This window comes from Gopherus evgoodei, chromosome 18 (genome assembly GCF_007399415.2).
Source record: "Gopherus evgoodei ecotype Sinaloan lineage chromosome 18, rGopEvg1_v1.p, whole genome shotgun sequence".
NCBI classification, from domain to species: Eukaryota; Metazoa; Chordata; order Testudines; family Testudinidae; genus Gopherus; species Gopherus evgoodei.
The window spans coordinates 7417786-7435989 of NC_044339.1; the positions used below are offsets into that span (position 1 = coordinate 7417786).

At 47.4% G+C, this 18204-nt stretch overlaps 1 protein-coding gene across 2 annotated transcripts in view; it reads left to right on the forward strand.

The window, feature by feature from the left end:
* The window catches only part of PAX7 (paired box 7), a 146397-nt gene that overhangs the window by 1358 nt on the left and 126835 nt on the right, over positions 1–18204 (forward strand). Inside the window, exons 2-4 of one of the 2 annotated variants that reach the window (XM_030537820.1) lie at positions 879–1114; positions 2029–2158; positions 3889–4023. In XM_030537820.1, coding sequence (XP_030393680.1) covers positions 879–1114; positions 2029–2158; positions 3889–4023 — 501 coding nt within the window. The remainder of the gene's footprint in view (positions 1–878; positions 1115–2028; positions 2159–3888; positions 4024–18204) is intronic. The other variant, XM_030537821.1, reaches the window with a different exon arrangement.

An 18204-nucleotide genomic window follows, 5' to 3' on the forward strand; every position in this document is an offset into this window, starting at 1 on the left:
TACATTGGCAGGTATTAAACAAATGGGGGGATATCAGACCGGGATTAGAAAGCCTGCTGCCCCCATGGCCCTGAAAGAAAATGCTCCAGATTTTGTCTTAGGATCTTGTGGCGGATGCGTGCCCACCGCAAGGTGTTCCCTGGTTAAAACGGGAAGAACCAAAGAACCAGCATTTTGCTGGTAGAGTTCGCCGTTCAAATATTAAGCCGGTTCCTGTCGCATTGCTTCCTTGAAAGTAACAAAAATCTCCCCCTCCTTTCTCCCCAGATAGACATCAAGCAAAGAAAGAAAGAGGATTTTTTTTTTACGAGGTGATTTTAGCAGTATGGGGTTCTTTTTTTTAAAAATGCGCTTTTCTGTGGTTTGGATCAGGCCCCAAAAAAGCGCAAGGAAACTTTGGGTTAAAATCGTTTTTCCAAGCGAGGTTCGTCGGTTTGCAATAGCATTTAAAATCTGGGGACCAACGGCCGGATAACGTGATGACACATGGGTCGTTTTGGGGAGGAGAAGGGTGATCTTTATTGATCGATAGAAAAACGTGCACTTATTTTCTGAACAAGACCTCGAGCTAGATAGGCGACTATTGCATTAGCTGTCGATCATATGGCTATAGCGAGGAAAATACAAATAGATACAGGGGGTAGGTGGAAATATATAGATGCAGACGAAAATACAGGCACAGGTCTATAGAGGCAGAGAGAGGGGGAAAGATTTAGAGAAAGGAATAGAGAGAAATCTACAGCCTCCCAAAGAAACGCGGAGGACACAGAGACAAATAGAAACACGTGTAGCTATACGGGATACATAGGCACAGAGAGGGGGGCTACATGCATAGAGATGGTCGACCTGACCCAACTTTCTCCCCCTCTGAATTCTAGTGTCGACTCCTCTGGGCCAGGGCCGAGTGAACCAGCTCGGGGGGGTGTTCATTAACGGCAGGCCTTTGCCAAACCATATCCGCCACAAGATAGTGGAGATGGCCCACCACGGCATCAGACCCTGCGTGATCTCCCGGCAGCTACGGGTCTCCCACGGCTGCGTCTCCAAAATCCTTTGCCGGTATCAGGAGACCGGCTCCATCCGCCCCGGAGCGATCGGAGGCAGCAAACCCAGGGTGAGTGCAAAGGTAGCTCCAGCCCGGGCAGCTCTGACCCTGCTGCGGTTGAAGCCAATGGGAAAAATACACCCCCACCTCCTCCTCCCATTGGCTTCCACGGCAGCAGGATCCGGCCCTACCTGTTCAGCTCTCCCCAGACGGAGCCCAGTTCCCTCAAACTGCCTTCTCGGATGGGCCCATCGGTATCAACACACATGGCTGCGTTCGCCACGCGATTCCCATCAACTCCGATTTCCAGGGCAGCCTGGGCACTGACCGCACCCACTCTCCCATCGGTGACTGGGCCCCCACGCTGAACGCAAGAGGCCTCCCCCGGTTAAAATGCATTGTTTGGATGAAATGTATCTTCAGGGGCCGGGGTGCGGGGAGAGATGGGGAGAGAGGCAGTGCGGGGTTGAGGGCAATGAATACACTGGGAGGATTGTCTTCCTGCAACAAGTGGGGCACACTCCGACATTTGCTCCGGTTCCCGGTGCCTCCCGGGGGGAGCCCCGTTTGCATTTTAGGGATGCTTTACATGGGGTCAATCCGGGTGTGGTGTGGATGTGAGTCTAGATCTCCTCTAAATATCTCCCCGCCCCCCTCGGAATACTAGATTTCATACACGCACCATAAATCTACCCTCGTCAATTTCAGGCGAAGAGCTTGGGACAAAAGAATCTTGGGCATCAAGTTGTTTCTTGGGGGAGGTGGGGGATATAGGCATGTTTAACACACACACACCCATTACTTGGAATGAAATATCTTTCTTGTTAGACCAGAATAGTGACCTCGATGGGAAATCTGAGTCTAGGAAAGTCTATGGTTCTTTTTTAAATTAAAAGTGATTTTTCCCTTCTCTCCCTCCCCGCCTCCGTTCTCTGCACATACCTTCCCCCCCTCCGCCCACTGATCTCCATTGATCCCAAAAGCAGGTTGCCACTCCCGACGTGGAAAAGAAAATCGAGGAATACAAGAGAGAGAATCCGGGGATGTTTAGCTGGGAAATCCGAGATAGACTCCTGAAGGATGGGCACTGTGACAGGAGCACTGTTCCCTCAGGTGAGAAGGCAGCTTGGCAAGAAATACACACACAGAAAGAGAGAAAAAAAAGACATCCAGATAGAAATAGATCTAGGGAAATGATTATCTGCAGTCACCACAAACTGACACCCAGCCTGTATCCAAAGGCTACGAAACATCCTCTCAGGGGCTGCCTCCAAAAAAATGTGATGTAAAAAAAAATCCTTTAAAGGTTCCCTAGAAAGGAACCTAGAAAGCAGGAAAGTGCACGTTTAAATTCTCTCCGCAACCAAAAACAAACAAACACATGGACTAAGGCAAACATTAAACCCACGGTTCAAAGGAGACCAGGTTTATGACACTCATTGTCGAGACTTTACCTGTTCCATCCCACAGCAAGGGAGCCGCGCACAGTCGAAAGGGGGTGCACAGAGAGCACCCACCAGCATCCTGGGGTTTCCTTCAATCGCCCCTGGGTGGGTTTCTGAGTTGCTAAGGGGAAGAATCATTTTCTCCCCTCGATGATGTCCGGAGCTGATGGGGGAGGAAGTGGGGGGCAAGTGTCTTTCAATTCAGTTTAAAATCAATCAGCAAAGGTTTGGGGCACCAATGGCTCTCTGTCTCCGCAGGACAAACCCCCTCCCCACGCCCAAACTTCCCTCCCTGAGAGTAGTTCAAAAGCAAGAGTTTCAAGGAGCCCAGCAGTGGGCCCGATTCTGAATCCCTGATCCCCCCCTTGACTTCAGGGAGGGAAAGCAAATGAGAGGGCCAGCCCGTGCTCGGTTTTTTCACAATTACAAACAAAACAAGAAGGAGATGCCGTGTATGTATTTGTGTTGTCGAGGGTGGGAGCGTGGGTGGGTTAAGTGGGTATTTCCGTGTGGGCACCTCTGTATGTGGGTGTCTGTGATTTGCACGTGTGTGTGTGATAAGTGTGCATTTGTGTCTGTGTAACAGATGTGGGAGAGAGAGAGGTAAGTACACGTGGGTGTGTGATACATGCCTGCAGGCGTGTGCTCGCACACCGGTGAGTGCTAAGTGTGCGTTCGTGTTCACGCGGGTGTCCGTGTCGAAGCTTGTGACTTGAGGGGGGCGCGTCTGTGATCGGTGTGTTTGTGCACGGAGAGGGCTTGAAACGCGCGGGAACTAGTGTGTGCTGGTGTCTATTCCTGAGTGGGCGCACAGCTCATGTTAGTGTGTAAATTGGTGCCTGTGCATTTTTCGAGTGTCTGTTTCGGAGTCCGTGTGTGTGTGTGTGTGTGTGTGTGTGTGTGTGTGTGTGTGTGTGTGTGTGTGTGTGTGTGTGTGTGTGTGTTTTCTGGGGTTATGTGTTTGTGATTGCCAGTTTGTGTGTGTGTGTGTGTGTGTGTGTGTATTTTCTGGGGTTATTTAGGTGTTTGTGATTGCAAATTTGTGTGTGTGTGTTTTCTGGGGTTATTTAGGTGTTTGTGATTGCAAGTTTGTGTGTGTGTGTGTTTTCTGGGGTTATTTAGGTGTTTGTGATTGCAAGTGTGTGTGTGTGTGTTTTCTGGGGTTATTTATGTGTTTGTGTTTGCAAGTTTTTGTGTGTGTGTGTGTTTTCTGGGGTTATTTATGTGTTTGTGTTTGCAAGTTTTTGTGTGTGTGTGTCTCTGTGTGTGTGTCTGTGTGCGTGCTTGCCGACCCGCTGCCTTCCTGTTGCTCAACTTTGGAAGCCTTGGCGGGTTGTCTCGCTTCGACCCCTTTTCCAACCCAGCTTATGCTCGCGCTTTTGTCTTTGACTGGCCGAGGTTTAGTGAGTTCGATTAGCCGGGTGCTAAGGCTCAAATTCGGGAAGAAGGAGGACGAGGAGGAGTGCGACAAGAAGGAGGAAGACGGGGAGAAAAAGGCCAAGCACAGCATAGACGGCATTCTGGGCGACAAAGGTAACTCGACGGGCAGCCGGGCCTGAGCTCCGCCGCTGCATTCGGCCGCACTTGCTTCGTATTGTTCCCTGCTGGGTTTGGCCTGGGCCAGATCTTGCTGTCCCTGGAGTTCGGGGCAAAATTCGGTGAAGCGGGACGGCCCCTGCACCAGCAAAAGTCTGCAAAACTTGCCCTTCTCCGCCTCTTCCTAGTGATGAAGCGTTTGCGAAATCCACACCCCCACCTCAAAAGCTAATGACTATATAATAAAGTGCTTCAGAGGCGCTTTGGGGCAAGGCATACCCCCCTCCTTCCCCCCTCCTGTTTTTTTAACTCCCATCACCCCAATTTTGTTTTAACTAGGACACAAGCTGTCCCCAGGGCCCTTTCTAAAAGATCTAAGAGGAAAGCAGACAAATGGAGAGAAAGGCCTTAATGCAATTGTACATAGACTGGCGCTTGGAAAGGGGGGGCGCGTGGGGTATTAATGGGGTACCTGTATCACACCTTGCCCTCTCTCCGAGCCATCTGAGATGCCGGGAAAGAGATGTTGGTATTTTCCTTGCAGTCACTGTGGATCAATTATTTATAGAGAAGGGAGGGAGGGGCTGGGGGGGAGGAATCAGAGATTCCTAAATGAATTTGTTAAACAGCTTTTTCTCCTGCTATCTAAGTGGTCCCCTGAAACTCTGGCTGACAGTTGAGCGATTTGGGCAATCAATATCAATTAGAGAGGCTGGGATATGTTCTGCTTTGGGGGCACCAGCAAAAAGCACCGTTGCTAATCAGAGAGGGACCAATTTGGGGGTGACTGGTGCTCAGATGAGCAAGAAATCTTCCCTTTAAAACACAAAACCTGCGGTGATTGAGGAAAGGCTTTTGAGTTCGTTCGGTGCGCGGGGTGGGAAGGATTTGAAATGTATGTTGAAATCTCCCGTCTCCAATCGCCTCTGGAAACTTTTATAAACACCAGTTCTTGTGCCCAGGGAAATTGCAGGGGAGAAGGGAGACAAGTTTGCAGAAACAAAATGTTTGCAGCTAAACCATTTCTAGATTTTGATTCCAAAAGATTCTGGGACAAAACCAAAAAAGAAAATGTCAGTGCAGGCATGAAACAAGCATGAGAAAGGCTATAAAATAAACAGCGTGAACTGGATGTCGGTTAAATGAAAAGTTTGAGAGAGGACTGTCGTGTGTACATTTCAATCTGTGTTTCTTTCCCACTTACAACGAACTTGGTGGAAGGACGCGGGTCCTTTTTCACTGAAGAGAAAAGGGAAAGATCCAGCTTGGGATTTTCCAATCAGGATATTTTCGGCTTCTGAATCATAACTAGACCCTGACTCACTGGGGTGGGGGCGAGAAACCCGTGCATTTACTTGAAGGGAAATCCGCTCTTTTCTGCAGGTAGGGATCTCACCAGCTCTCTGAGGAGAAAGGTCAGTTTAGGAAAAACCTTCCAATGGATTTCGATCCTTTTCTGTGCAATACGTAGAAAGCTGGAAAATGGCAACTTCTGAAGCGTTCTGGTTTTGATTGGTCTTTTTTTAATCCCTTGGTTTGGTTTCTGGTTTGATTTGAAGAGATTGCGGTTTCTTCAGACGATTTAGCCGTAATATTAGTGACAGAATTTAGGGTTGGGGGGTGGGGAAATAGCTATTTTCTGTCGCAGAAGCCTGCAAAAAGTGTGTGCGGGAAGAGATCACTCGGGCAATCTTTTTTCACCAGCTATAACATTTCCCCGAGCTGCGACAAGGCGAGTGACTCGGAATATCGAAATCCAGCGATTTTGGTCTGAAACCGGGAGGGTAAAATTGGGAAGAAAAAGCTTCCAAGTGCCACGATCAAACGTTACTCCAAGTTTGAAATAAAGGTGCACAAAAGGGGGGGCTTTAAGGATCCGATCCTCCCCCCCCCCCACAACCTTGAAGATGAGTTTCACTTACAAAGACCTTCAAGTCTATTGAGGCTTTATAAGCAAAAGATTCCTGGCCACAAAAGCAAACAGTTTTTTTTTTAAATCTAGGCTGCCTTTAAAAAAATGGAGTAAAGGATGGGGGGGGGGAGTGTTGTCCATTCTCATTCAAAATTCTGCAAGGAGGAGAAAAAGTTTGGACAAAGGGCCAAAGAGGGGAAGAAAAGGAGATAAATTATTCAAAACTCCCTGCTGTTAGATAGTTTTGTAATATTATAGGACCGTCTGTTGGCAAAAGGCGAGCCGTTGGACGCTGCAAAATGTTTCGTGTGATTTGGAAGGATTCAAAGCTCATTTGCAAATCAGTCCTATTGTGTCTCCGATCCCTCCTCCCCCTTACGATATATTGTTTTTAAGATTTTAGTTTGAGTTTATTGCTTGAAAAAAATAATAAAGACACTCGTGAGAAAGCTGCAAATATATCTCCCCCTAAAAAAGAACAGGGATACTTTTTGAGGCTACAGACGAACAGGGCTGCTACTCTGAAACCTGTCATATTTTCCCCCGTTCTCCTCCCCCCCCCCCCAAAAATAAGAATAAAGGATAAACATAGCTGTCAGCTTCCTTCCCCTGTTACTAAGAGGTAAATTAATTTCAATCGGCAAATAAATAAACATTTTTTTCCATGATCAACGAAAACTGGTCCCCGATTGATGTATGGGGGAAAAACCCCAGTTCATTTTCCAGCAACGGCGAATTTGAGAACATCTCGGGATTTGAAATGAGAACACACACGCCAAAGAAAGTTCCCTGGCAGTTTGCTCCACCGCTGGCTACTCGGAAGAACCGAATCTATAGTTCTAGATTCTTTTCACAGCGGTGACCCTGACTCTGGAGAGCAGCCCAGGCTCCCCGGATCTTCTTAAAAGAAATACCTCACCGCAGCCGCAATAGCGAAATAGAGCCCCCGCCATTTGCAGGAGGCCTCTGCGGGTGCGTCTTGGAAAGCCCGTTTGTTTTCAGCAGCTGATCGGATGCATTTAACCTGCTCGCCACGACGGGAGGCGATTTAAAAAAAAAAAAGATGCAAAATCTCGCCCCAATCTAGACGTCTTTTGTCGAAGTGCGAGGAAGTTTTCAATGGCCCCAATGAAAGTAACTAATCGCACACCACAGAGAGAGGGGGAGCGACTTCCAGTCTGGCTCCAGTTTAATAATCTTTAGAGATCTCACCTCGACTTAACCAAAATTGTAACTTTTTTAACGACTTTTTTTTAACCTCTTGCCACTAGGATCTGTAGTTTCCAAGAACAGCCACAAAAGGCTCTGGTCTTTATTTAAAAAAAAGCCGGGGGGGGGGGAAAGAAGAGACGGGGGGAAGAGAACTTTGTTTTGGGGCTTTTTCCTCGTGACAAATGCCTTTGCTCTATTTGTGGACGCTCCTCGTAGGGAGCCGGGGGAAGACAGCCCTAAATGCTCTCCCTTTTTCAGCGCCGAAGAAAGATTCCACCCTGCGCCTGTTTCTTTCTATCATCTGCTTGGCATTTAATAACGTTAAGACTTATTAGAGCTGGTAATGAAAACTGTGGCCGCTGAATAGGGAGCTGTGTTGGAGCGGGGTGTAATAGCTCCCAGGCATGCTAAGAAATGTATTTATCCCCAATCAGTGCTCACTCTCTGAGTTCCAAGCACAAACGTTAAGTTGAAGGGTTTTAAGGCAGATTAAATTGAGCCTTTATTTCTCTGCACTTTCATCTTTAAACGGCTCACTCCAACTAGCCCTGGGCGTAGATTCATGAGGCTTCACTAGTTCTTCCTTTTTCTTTTTTTTTTAGCCTTGTTGAAACCGAGTTATTATTAGTTGTTGTGATTGATTGTTGTTATTGGGGTGCATTTGGGAGCGTCACGGGGTCCTGCAAATTCTCCCGTAAACCAGACCTGCAGAGCTTTGGTGATGAGGGCTGTGGCGAGGATGCGTGTGGACACAACCAGCAGCTTAGGGCGCGGGGAAGATGCCCAGTGTTTAATTAAGAAGGGCAGGGAGGGGGCAAGGCCTCATGCAAACGGTATTAATTGCGTGGGCTTGCTCCACAATCAATGGAAATAGGAGGGGAAGGGGGTAGGGGCTGGCTCGCTCAAGGAATGGCTGAGTTGATGGGATGGGGGGGATGATCTGGGTGCAGTATTTAGATATGCAAGGCTTGGAAAGAACGGACCAGGTGAAGATCAATTCCATATATGCGTGGCGTATATGGGCACATCTTCCCCATACGATAACCTCGTCAGTTTCACGCGCGCGCGCTTTATCTGCATCCTCTGCAACCGCAAAATGCACGTGTGACCAATTCTTTCAAACCCTGAGCAATATATGTATATAAATGTATCTTAATCATATAGATGTGTGTGTATAAAACGAGGCTTCTGTATGAACGAAGGAGATCTGTGGGAAATATTTAATTATATAATTAAGCGGGCGTAAGAAATTGACCAGGTTACAGTCAGAGGAGTATAGAGGAAGATGATTTCTCGGTGCGTGTGTGTTCACGCACAGCCAGAGATCCCGTGTGCTTGCCTGTTTCCCCAGACTGTAACCTAGTCGATTTCTTCTAAGGGTCTGTGTGTGGCACAGGGTTTCACAAATGGATCAATACCAACATTTTGCTATGGCAGAAGATCCAGACACAACTCTCTGGGTTCCCGTATCAGTATTGTTTCGGGGGGGGGGGGGGAAGGTTGTGAAAAGAATGGCAGAAAACGGGAAGGAACCATGTACAGGTGTGAACGGGAGCAAGGGAGGAGGGGTGGGGGAGAGAAAAAGGCGTGGATATTTAGACACTTCCAGCTCAAGGTGGTAACAATTTAATTTGGCAGCAGCAATCGCTGCTAATGTGGTTTTCGGTGGCTTGCGACACTGAAGGAAGCTGTTTTGATTGTGTGTACAAGGACCTGCCAAATTTAATTAGGCTCCGGGGGAGTGAATGAATGAGGCGAAAGAGGGGACTCCTTCCCCCTCGCCCCCCCCCGGCAACATTTTTTTGCTGGCACACCTGGAAAGCCGGATTGTTTCCCCGGGTCGGCGTTGGGGAGGGGAGGGTCTCAGGCGGTTTATCAGCCAGCAATCTGCATTGATTTAAAACCAACAAGCGCCTTCTCTGTAAATGTGTGTTTAGACGGGAAAGGGAACAGACACTTCATCAAATCAAGGGATTACCTAAGGTTGGCAATCTAATCAAACAGAGCCCAGGCGGGATTTGTGAGTGTTCGCAGTGAGATCAGCGCTAATAATGGGGGGCAGGAGAGAGATAGGATGGTGTCAGGCAATTCATTGGCTTTAGGTTCAGTTAGTCTGTGCATATTTCAGGAGGAGAGAGAGAGAAAAAAAACCCAGGAAGCGGGGGGGGGCTATGTTTGAGCACACACAGAGCTTACATGTCACAAAAAAGGCTGAGACAAATGAGGTACAACAATAAACACAGATAACAATTACAAAGGCAAACAGTGGCTTTTGGGAACAAGTAGCTGGAGAACCTGGGCTACATAAACGAAGTCAGCAAATGTTTGCAAGATAAACTCCTTCCTAAATCGAGTGTGACGGGAAGGAGAGAAGAGAGGCGGCGAGATAAGGTTGGAGGAGGAATACACGAGTATAATCTACAAGGCACTTCTAAAAAACAAACTTAAGACAAGGATGCCGGGGAGAGAACGAGGGCCTGGGGGGGGGGGTTCCCTTCTACAGCAGGAAGAGGAATACTATAAGGAAGATGTTAATAATCCAGCATTTTTTTGGTGATGGGGAAGCATAATTATAGACCAGGAAAAATATGAAGCCGGTAGTTATGATCCGTGATTTGGGGTGGGGAATGGGGTTAGGTTCAACCAGATAAACCAGGGAAAAGAAAGGCAATAGAAGGAGTCGGTATTTACAACCCACGGATTTTTTGTTTGTATGGGTGGGTGGATACATTCAATTATAGGGTAGGAAGACTCGAAGGCAGATACGTCTGACCCGGGACTGTGTGTGTGCATCCTTAGCAAGCCCCTGCACCCAAAATACGTTTCCAGAAAGAGGTGAGGGGCTATAACGGGGTTTATAGAGGGAATCCAGCTAAATGAGAGAGTGGAGATGGCTGCCTTGTGGTTAAAGGAATTCAGATGTTTACCAGTTCGAAATAAGCCTGGGTATAAAAAAAGAGAGAGAGGGAGAGAGACATTGAAAAGAGGAGACGGGAGAATACTTCAAACGAATTCATTCTGGGGAGTGATGCGGGGGAGATTTAGCGACAGTATTGGGAAGTTATTTAGATATTAATAACATATTTGCCCGAGGCGTCAGGAGTGCCTCCATACGCACTTTTCCCCTCGCAGCTATTTGGCTGGGTGAAAGATGGGAGACCCAAATGTTGAGAAGAGATAACGCAATCAGCCTAGGCCCGGTCCTGTGACTGCATCATAGCATTAAACCCGGATTAACCTCCCCTTTCCCCTCACTCCCCCCCCCCCCGCTTGCCAAATTTTTCAGTGGAATTTACATGGCAGGATTTTAAAGCACATATAACACGACCCTTAAAGCGGTAAGGTACTCACTTTAGCATGGGGGGGGGCTTGCTGAAAATTACCTTTGTTACACATGGAATAAGCAAATAAGGGACCTCTGGAGACCTGAACTTCTGAGATGTTATAGACAGGCTATTCTCCCTCCCTTAAAGGAAAAGCAATTTCAATCAGTCGCTACATATGCCCCCCCCCTTGGGTTTTGCTTTGTCATTTTAATCTGCACTGCGCTATGATGTAGGCTCCGGATTGGCGCGGGTGGGGTCAGGATTATCAGTGCTTCCTGATATTGATTAGGAGATTTTGGTCTTCATTCAAGATGCCCTCCCCACTCTGGGAGGGAGGGGCGACCATTAAAAAGAAGAGAGAGAGAGAGAGAGTGTGTAACCCTGAATCCCAACCAAAACTGACGCTCCAGGCCTTTCCCTGAAAGTTCAGCTGCAAGGCTTGGGTGCATCAGGGAGAGACTTTCCAGTCTGGGTGTCCCAGATGCTTGGGAGTTTCTGGGAGCGCTTGACAAAATATCCCACCTGGCCAGAGAAAAATGACTAGCACGGAATGAGGGGCGGACAGGTGTTTTAGCTAAACTCCCCGGGGCTGATCAGCACACCCGGGGGGGAGATCCTGTATAACACGCCGCGGGCTGCTGAAGCAGCGAGGTTTGGGATTTAGTTTTATTACTAATCATAATTGTCACCATTTGGTGGCTGCGAACAATCAACTTGTGCCTGCCCGCCTCCCCTCCCGCCTGTCTTTCGAGTTCGCTGGTTGCGAAGCATGTTTCGAGGGGAGCGGATGAATCTGCCTTTGGTTTGGAGGGGTCACTTTTATGCTGCAGTTTCTGTGATCCTCCCCCTCAGCAGAAAAAAAAGGGAAATCAGGTGCCGGCTAATGACAGTTTATAAAGACATTTGTCTTCCTGAGTGGGAGAGGTGCGAGCATGGGACGGGGGAGGGGACCTCGAAGGAAACCCATTGAAGAAGGAATATGAAGGTGTAATTATTATTTTGTGAAGACCCTCTGATTCTGAGAAGACCCGAGTTGTCACAGGGGGGAGGAGGCAGTGGCAACTCGTAGGGGAGAGTGGGAAAGAAAGAGGTGAGGACAAGGAGAGGCAGTTTGAGGAAATTGAGAAGCTTATAGTCTTTGATCCTTGGCTGCTTTTCCTTATCAGAAACATTTGTGGTGACACCGGTACAAAGAAAGTTCATCATATTACAGACTGCTCGGGCAGCTCGCAGGACTGTTAATTAGCAGGCGATCTGTCTTGTGGGACATACTAGATCTGAGGCTACATATTACTTGCTTGGATGGCTCTGGGTCCTGTGATGAATTGTTGAAAAGGGCCATTTCGGTTTCTAGTCTCTGCAGGGTTGGTCAAAGAAGCCGGAGGAGGTTGGGATTTTTTTTTGGGGGGGGGGAGAAGGAGAAACGCTCCTAATGCTCATTCATAAAGTATATGTATGGAGGGAAGCATCTTTGCTCGTTCGTTATGTCTGTATGGAATTATCACATACGCTCAAAGAATTCCAGGCGGTTCTGCTCTGGCCACTTAGACTTTGTGGTCCTGGCTTCTGGGACATTTGTTCGTGCTTAAAAAGAGAGAGTGCTTTTTTTTTCAGAAAATAAATTCTCATCTATAAAGCCTTTCCTATTACTAGTTTGTTATTTTTCCTTTCCTGAGAGATGACATCCTGGGGGCCCAAGAGACACGTTTTAAAGAGTTCCCCGTTCTTCTCAACCCAGCAATCACAGACAGCTAAGTTTGCTGGCAGTACCTCCGGGCTCCTCCTTCACCTACACCTGCTGCGGTGATGGTAGCTTGCTTTGATAGGGTGACCAGACAGCAAATGTGAAAAATCGGGACGGGGTGGGGGGGGGGGGAATAGGCATCTACGTAAGACAAAGCCCCAAATATCAGGACTGTCCCTATAAGATCAGGACAGCTGGTCACCCTATGCTTTGAACATCAAGCTAAACTACTATTTAAAAAGATGGGGTTACTTAAAAGCGAATCTCCCATGAACGAGTCACATCCTTTCCCCAGTGTTCCAATTCGAAGTCCAACCTCACTCAGGCCTTTGAATCATGCAGGACCGGAGTTGCCTTATCAACTACCCGGTGCATAGACGCTGCCAGAAAAAAAAATGGTGAATAAATGAGCCAGCGAGGTGTTGAGGCGGTGGTGGGAGCAATGCATCGGAAGGGGAAGAGTAAACTGCCTTTACACACAGACTCCTCTTGAAACCCGCCGTCCCTCTGCCCCTAGGCTGTCTGGACGCGAGAGGAAGCCCTGCTTGCTTTTCACTCCCTTCTGTGTTTTGTTGCTGTTGCTAAAATTGGAAGGAAGCACTTTGCCTGACCCTGGAGTATAATCACTGAGGGCACAACTCCTTTGCAAGGGTGCTTTCGCGGTTTAGGTACAGAAGCTGGGGGCGAGGACACTTTCGGAGTCTTTTCGCCTTCACTGGCTTCTTTGTCTGAAGACCCTAAAGATCGCAGATCAAAGTGACCTGGTCGCTTCTTTAAAAGACAGAGACGGGGGAGGGGAGGGGAAAACTAGTTATGAAACTCCTCGGTGTTTGGAATTGGTTCTCCTGCTGATTCCCCCCCGGGGGCTGGACCACTTGGGAGTTGTGGGTGCTCGGGATTTCTGAAACCATCAAGCAGAAAAGGCCGGCATGGGTAGCTGGTTTTAGTTCTCTCCAGCATCAGCGAGGGAGGGTCTCTTCCGCGGATCATCACGTTTGGAGTGGTTGTGGGTTTCTAACGGATCTGATTCCTCCTCCCTCTCCCCAGCTCCCCCTTTCTAATTGTCCTCATGACTAAGTGGGGCAAATGGGAAATGAGGTCCAAAGTTTAATCATGCTAATAAATTCTGCTCCAAGACTTCTTCCTAAATTGTGTGTTGCCAGAACGCCTTTTAATCAGGCGTTTGTTTCAATCCCCTGGTACCTTCCCCTGAAAATGCTCCACTCAAAAACTTTAGGGTATTTTATGATGATTTTACTTTACTATTCTCCAGTGAACAGCTGGCAAAAGAGGGAAAAATCGCCTCCCCCCCTCCCGATCTATGGCAATTTACATTTTGGTCCAAATTTGGAGTGGGTGAAAAAAGTCAGATGATGATCGCAATAATTTTGTTGGCTTCTGTTATGGAGACGAATTGATTTGCATACATATTGGGAATTAAAGGAGGAGCAGAAAAGTTGATTCAACAAGATTATTTAGGCCGTTTTTCTGCAACTTTCTAGCAAGTGTGGGGGGCGGGGGAGGAATGCTGGGGGATTTTAGGCTTTCCGAAAACAGATCTAGAAAGGAAGCTACTCAAGTTGATTTTGAAACGTCGATATTTGTTGTAAACGTAATTTCATTTGAAGCAAACTTTTTGAAGGAAAAGACCTCCCTTGTTTGCGGGGACTACAGAGAAATCCACGCAGCTGGACTCTTAATGACTCGCTTTTCCTGAACGATCGGCAAAATTGTGGCGAGCAGGAATCATTTTGATCGAGCGAGGTCTTTTTAAAAGCGTGTGAAATATACAAAGGGCGGTTCGATTTCAAAAGATACTCCCGGTTAAACCCTAAGCGATTCTTTCCAACCCATTTGATTGCCAGGAAAGAGCAACGTGGACATGGGAGGAATTCAGGGGTGGAAAGACAACCACACGACCTTTCGAGATTGTAAATCATTGAGCCCCGGCAGTCGATTCTCCAACGGGTCAGGAGGAGACACAATAGTAGACAGTCGAAGCTGCCAATTAATAGACGTTTGGGGACTAGAAATATATTGGGTGGAAACGTTGGGATTTTTGGATTCACTATTTCCGTGCAGAAACTTAAACGCTTTCAAATTCTTTCAAATCCACGCCCCAGCCCGAGACATGATTATTGTTTGTTGTTAAAAAAAAAAAAAGCAACCAATTTAGCTATTTGAAGCCCCCTTCTGCGTGGGTTGGGAGTTTGGGGGGGGGCAGGGGTTGCGAATATTTGGTTTGTATCTTGTTGCTTTTTCCTGGAGCTTTCCCCTTAATCTCATTCCAACCGCAAACCCTCTCTTTTGCGTTCTGTTGAATATCCTCGCAGCGGGTAAACAGTCATTTATTTCCCTCAAACTCCAGCAAAGAGAGCAGCAAACTTTTTTAATTCCTCTTTATATCTTCTCTTTATTGGAAAGAGGAAAAAAGAATCAGTCACTGCCTAGGAGAAATGGGTGAGAATGTCCAGGATTAAAAGGAATCTGAAGAACCAATTAGCCCAGAATTGATGCATTCGAGTGATGTTTGGGGGGAACCATATACTGTTAGAATCTCCATTCTACAGAAGGAAAAGTGCTTAAAGGTTAATCGTAGGCAGATAAACAACCTTCCCCATTTAGGCTTGGCCACAGCCCGTGTTAAGGAGAAGTTTTCACTATCAACATCAATTGTAGAGAAGAAAATAGCTTCATTGAAGAACACAGATCTGGATCAGTTCTGATTTCCATTGCAAAGGGTCAAGTTTCCCGGGTAGGGAGAAATCCCCCAGTCAAAACAGATCCACAGACTAATACTTCAGCAGCGCAAATATTGAAAATGCATTTTTTTAAAGGAGGGGTTCAGATTGCCAGGGAAGGAAGAGAAGTATAAATATCCTTGCTGCTTTAAAAAAACCAAACACTCTTTAATCAGGAGCCCCTGCTCTTTTTCGTGCTGTTGTGTGACTTCATGACCCGCTTTCCTTAGTTATTAAACTTGATACAAGGCTGAATTTGATCCTTTTTTTTAAAAATCTTTTCCCCTCTCCTCCTATTATGGTATTTTTTCTCACTCTCTTTTCTCCCCTTAACCTCCTTTTTTTTGGTCCTCCTTTCATTTAAAGGGAGCCTTTACCGCTTGCTACACTCTCTGAGGGCATCAATAGCCACTTTAGAAATACAAACAACTTTAAAGATAAAGTAACCAAATCAGAATGGGACTTTCAATGGGGGAATAGTTGTTGTCCTTTACCATGGAGTGTGCAGCCGGCTCTGCCTAATCCAGCTTTCATTTTCACCGACAAATGCCAAGAATCTATATCTGTCTCCCCACCCCTCGGGAGCCTGATTACACAACAAAAGGGCACCATTATCCCCAGAAGAAAACAGGGAGGGGACAAGGGGGCTCTGGGCTCTGAGGATGAGGGCATCTTCAAACTATTGACTTAGTGGATGAAGTCAAGAGCAAACACGCTGAGATCTAAAGGGGGAGGGAAGCGGTTTGAAAGGGGGGGGAGGGGGAATCTAGTGCAGAAGCCAAGGAAAGTAGCAGAATGTGCTTGAAACCGACATGGGAGTAAATGTAGAGGTGGAAAGGAAAAATAAATTCTTATACCCACATTTTCCTTTGCCTCCAGCCTATCCTGGAAAGCCCTGATCTCATTTGCGTGAAAAAAGTGGCATCTCCCCTCTCCGTTTCTGGTTCAGAATCCAACTGATCTCTATTGGGGTTAGTCAGTTTCAAAGGGATCCCCAGCCCTATCGCAAAGAGAATTGCTGCTCGCCCTTTTCATGAAACCGACAAGGGAGTAACGAAGAGGAGGAAGGCATAGCAGTGTCAGCTCCTGACAGAAAAATGTCATTTTTTGGCCGAAATCTTCCAAAGCTGCTGGCGATTTTCGGGTACCCAACTTGAGACACGTCAAAGAAAGCTGATTGCTAAGCATCTTCCCAGGGAAAAATCCAGACTCTTTAGGGCGTCTCATTGGACCTCCAAAATCAGGTGGGCTGCGAGGGTGGAAAAGCCTAGCTTTCCCATGCTCCATCAGCCCAGCCAGAGAGAAGGAAGGGCTGGTTCTGACTTCAGTTACACCAGAGTATACCCGCTGGAGTGAATCTGAATTTACCCCTGTTTTGATGAGGTTAGGGTGTAGGTTGGGTGTCTTAGTTGGGCGAAAGTTGCCAGGAATCTCTTTTACCTTTTGCTCCGGGGTTGGAAACAAGGGACATTTGGAAATATGCGATGAACTAACCCTAACCTATCCCAGAATCATAGAATCTCAGGGTTGGAAGGGACCTCAGGAGGTATCTAGTCCAACCCCCTGCTCAAAGCAGGACCAACCCCAGCTAAAATCAGCTAATGTCCTTACAGGTCCAGTAGCTATAAGTGGAAAAGGGCTCTATCTCCATGCCATTTCTTTTCACCTTGCTGTGTTTTGCAGGAGTGCTTAATTAGCTGCTACTGTGTAGGGATTTGCAGTATGAGCTCATGGGGTTTCTATCCCAGCCCATACGGGACAAAAGTTATTCCAACCATATCTGCAATGTATCTGGGTCACCTAGGGAGAAATCTGTCCCAAGCAGCCCTGAAGGAGCCCCACTGCCCCTAATTACTCTTCAGTCGACCCAACCCAGTGGTCCCTTTAAGAGCTCCCTTTGGTACAAGCCCCTCAGTTAAAGCATCTGCGCTCGGACAGATTCTTGGGTGTGCAGGAACTGTGGCAGCATATGCTTTCACGCTGGCCCACAGCAAGCTTCCCTTCTGAGAGGAGCTTTAAACCGGGGAGGGACGCCCCAAAATAATGTGGGGGATGTGCTGTAAAACTGATCCGCTGTTACGACAACAAGGTGGACATGGAAAGAGGGGGGCCCCCGTCACTCTTCCCTCACCCTGTTGGGTCTAGTTGTCCCAGCTGTTGTATACTATAAAAGACCTGCATAGGCTAGAAATTCTCACTCCACCCAGAAACCAAGGGTGGGGGTAAGGAGGCGATGCAGGGCACTTTCGACCTAATCTGGATTTCAGAGTATTCTTTTCCTGTTTAATTTCTTTGGGGGCAGATGGGTTCCAAACAGCTAGAGAGGTAGGGGGTTGAAGTCTTTTAGACGCTCTGAGATGCCTCTGTCTGGGCATTTGTAGAGCGTCCATCACCCTGGTCTCTAGGAGCCTCTTTCAAGCTCCATGTATCAGGTTCAAGTTTGACCAAAGACCTTTAATATTTTTTTTTCCTCTTTGCAAGCACAGAGCCCTCCGCATCCTTAGAACAAGGATTTCCTATCCCTCATCTACGGAAATTGACTGTAGGGGCGGGAAGCAAGTCTCAGTGATGTGCAGCGCCTAGCACATCCATCTGCCCGCTATCAGGCTACAAATAACAACAAAGACATGGGAAAGGGGCCCCAATCTGACTAGACTAGAGGATGTAACTAAACCTTCTCCATCTTCAGCTTCTTGCCACTACAGCCCTTGAAAGCGGCCTGGAAAGCCACTACAGCCCTTGAAAGAGGCCTGGAAACTATTCTGGGTCACAGAGTCGCAGGCGTGTTAGTCTGTATTCGCAAAAAGAACAGGAGCACTTGTGGCACCTTAGAGACTAACACATTTATTTTAGCATAAGCTTTGGTGGGCTCCAGCATCCGAAGAAGTGGGCTGTAGCCCACGAAAGTTTATGCTCAAATAACTGTGTTAGTCTGGAAGGTGCCACAAGTGCTCCTGTTCTTTATTCTGGGTCTGGCATTCCAAAGGCCAGCGCAACTCTGCGGTTGGGGAAAATAGCAGTTGCGCATGCAAGAAAGTAACTTTGTGAATCTCTTGGGCCATCTAGGAACATAGATCTCCCTGAACCCTGGCGGGTAATCGCCCCGCCATCCTGCTTCGGGCGACTAGCAAGGATCCCAGAGAAGCAAATGGCTATTTTTAACCACCGCTTTAAAGCTTAATTAAAAGCCCCTAACCTGATTGTTTTAAAAATTGATTTAGAAGACTTGCCCCCGGGCGGAGA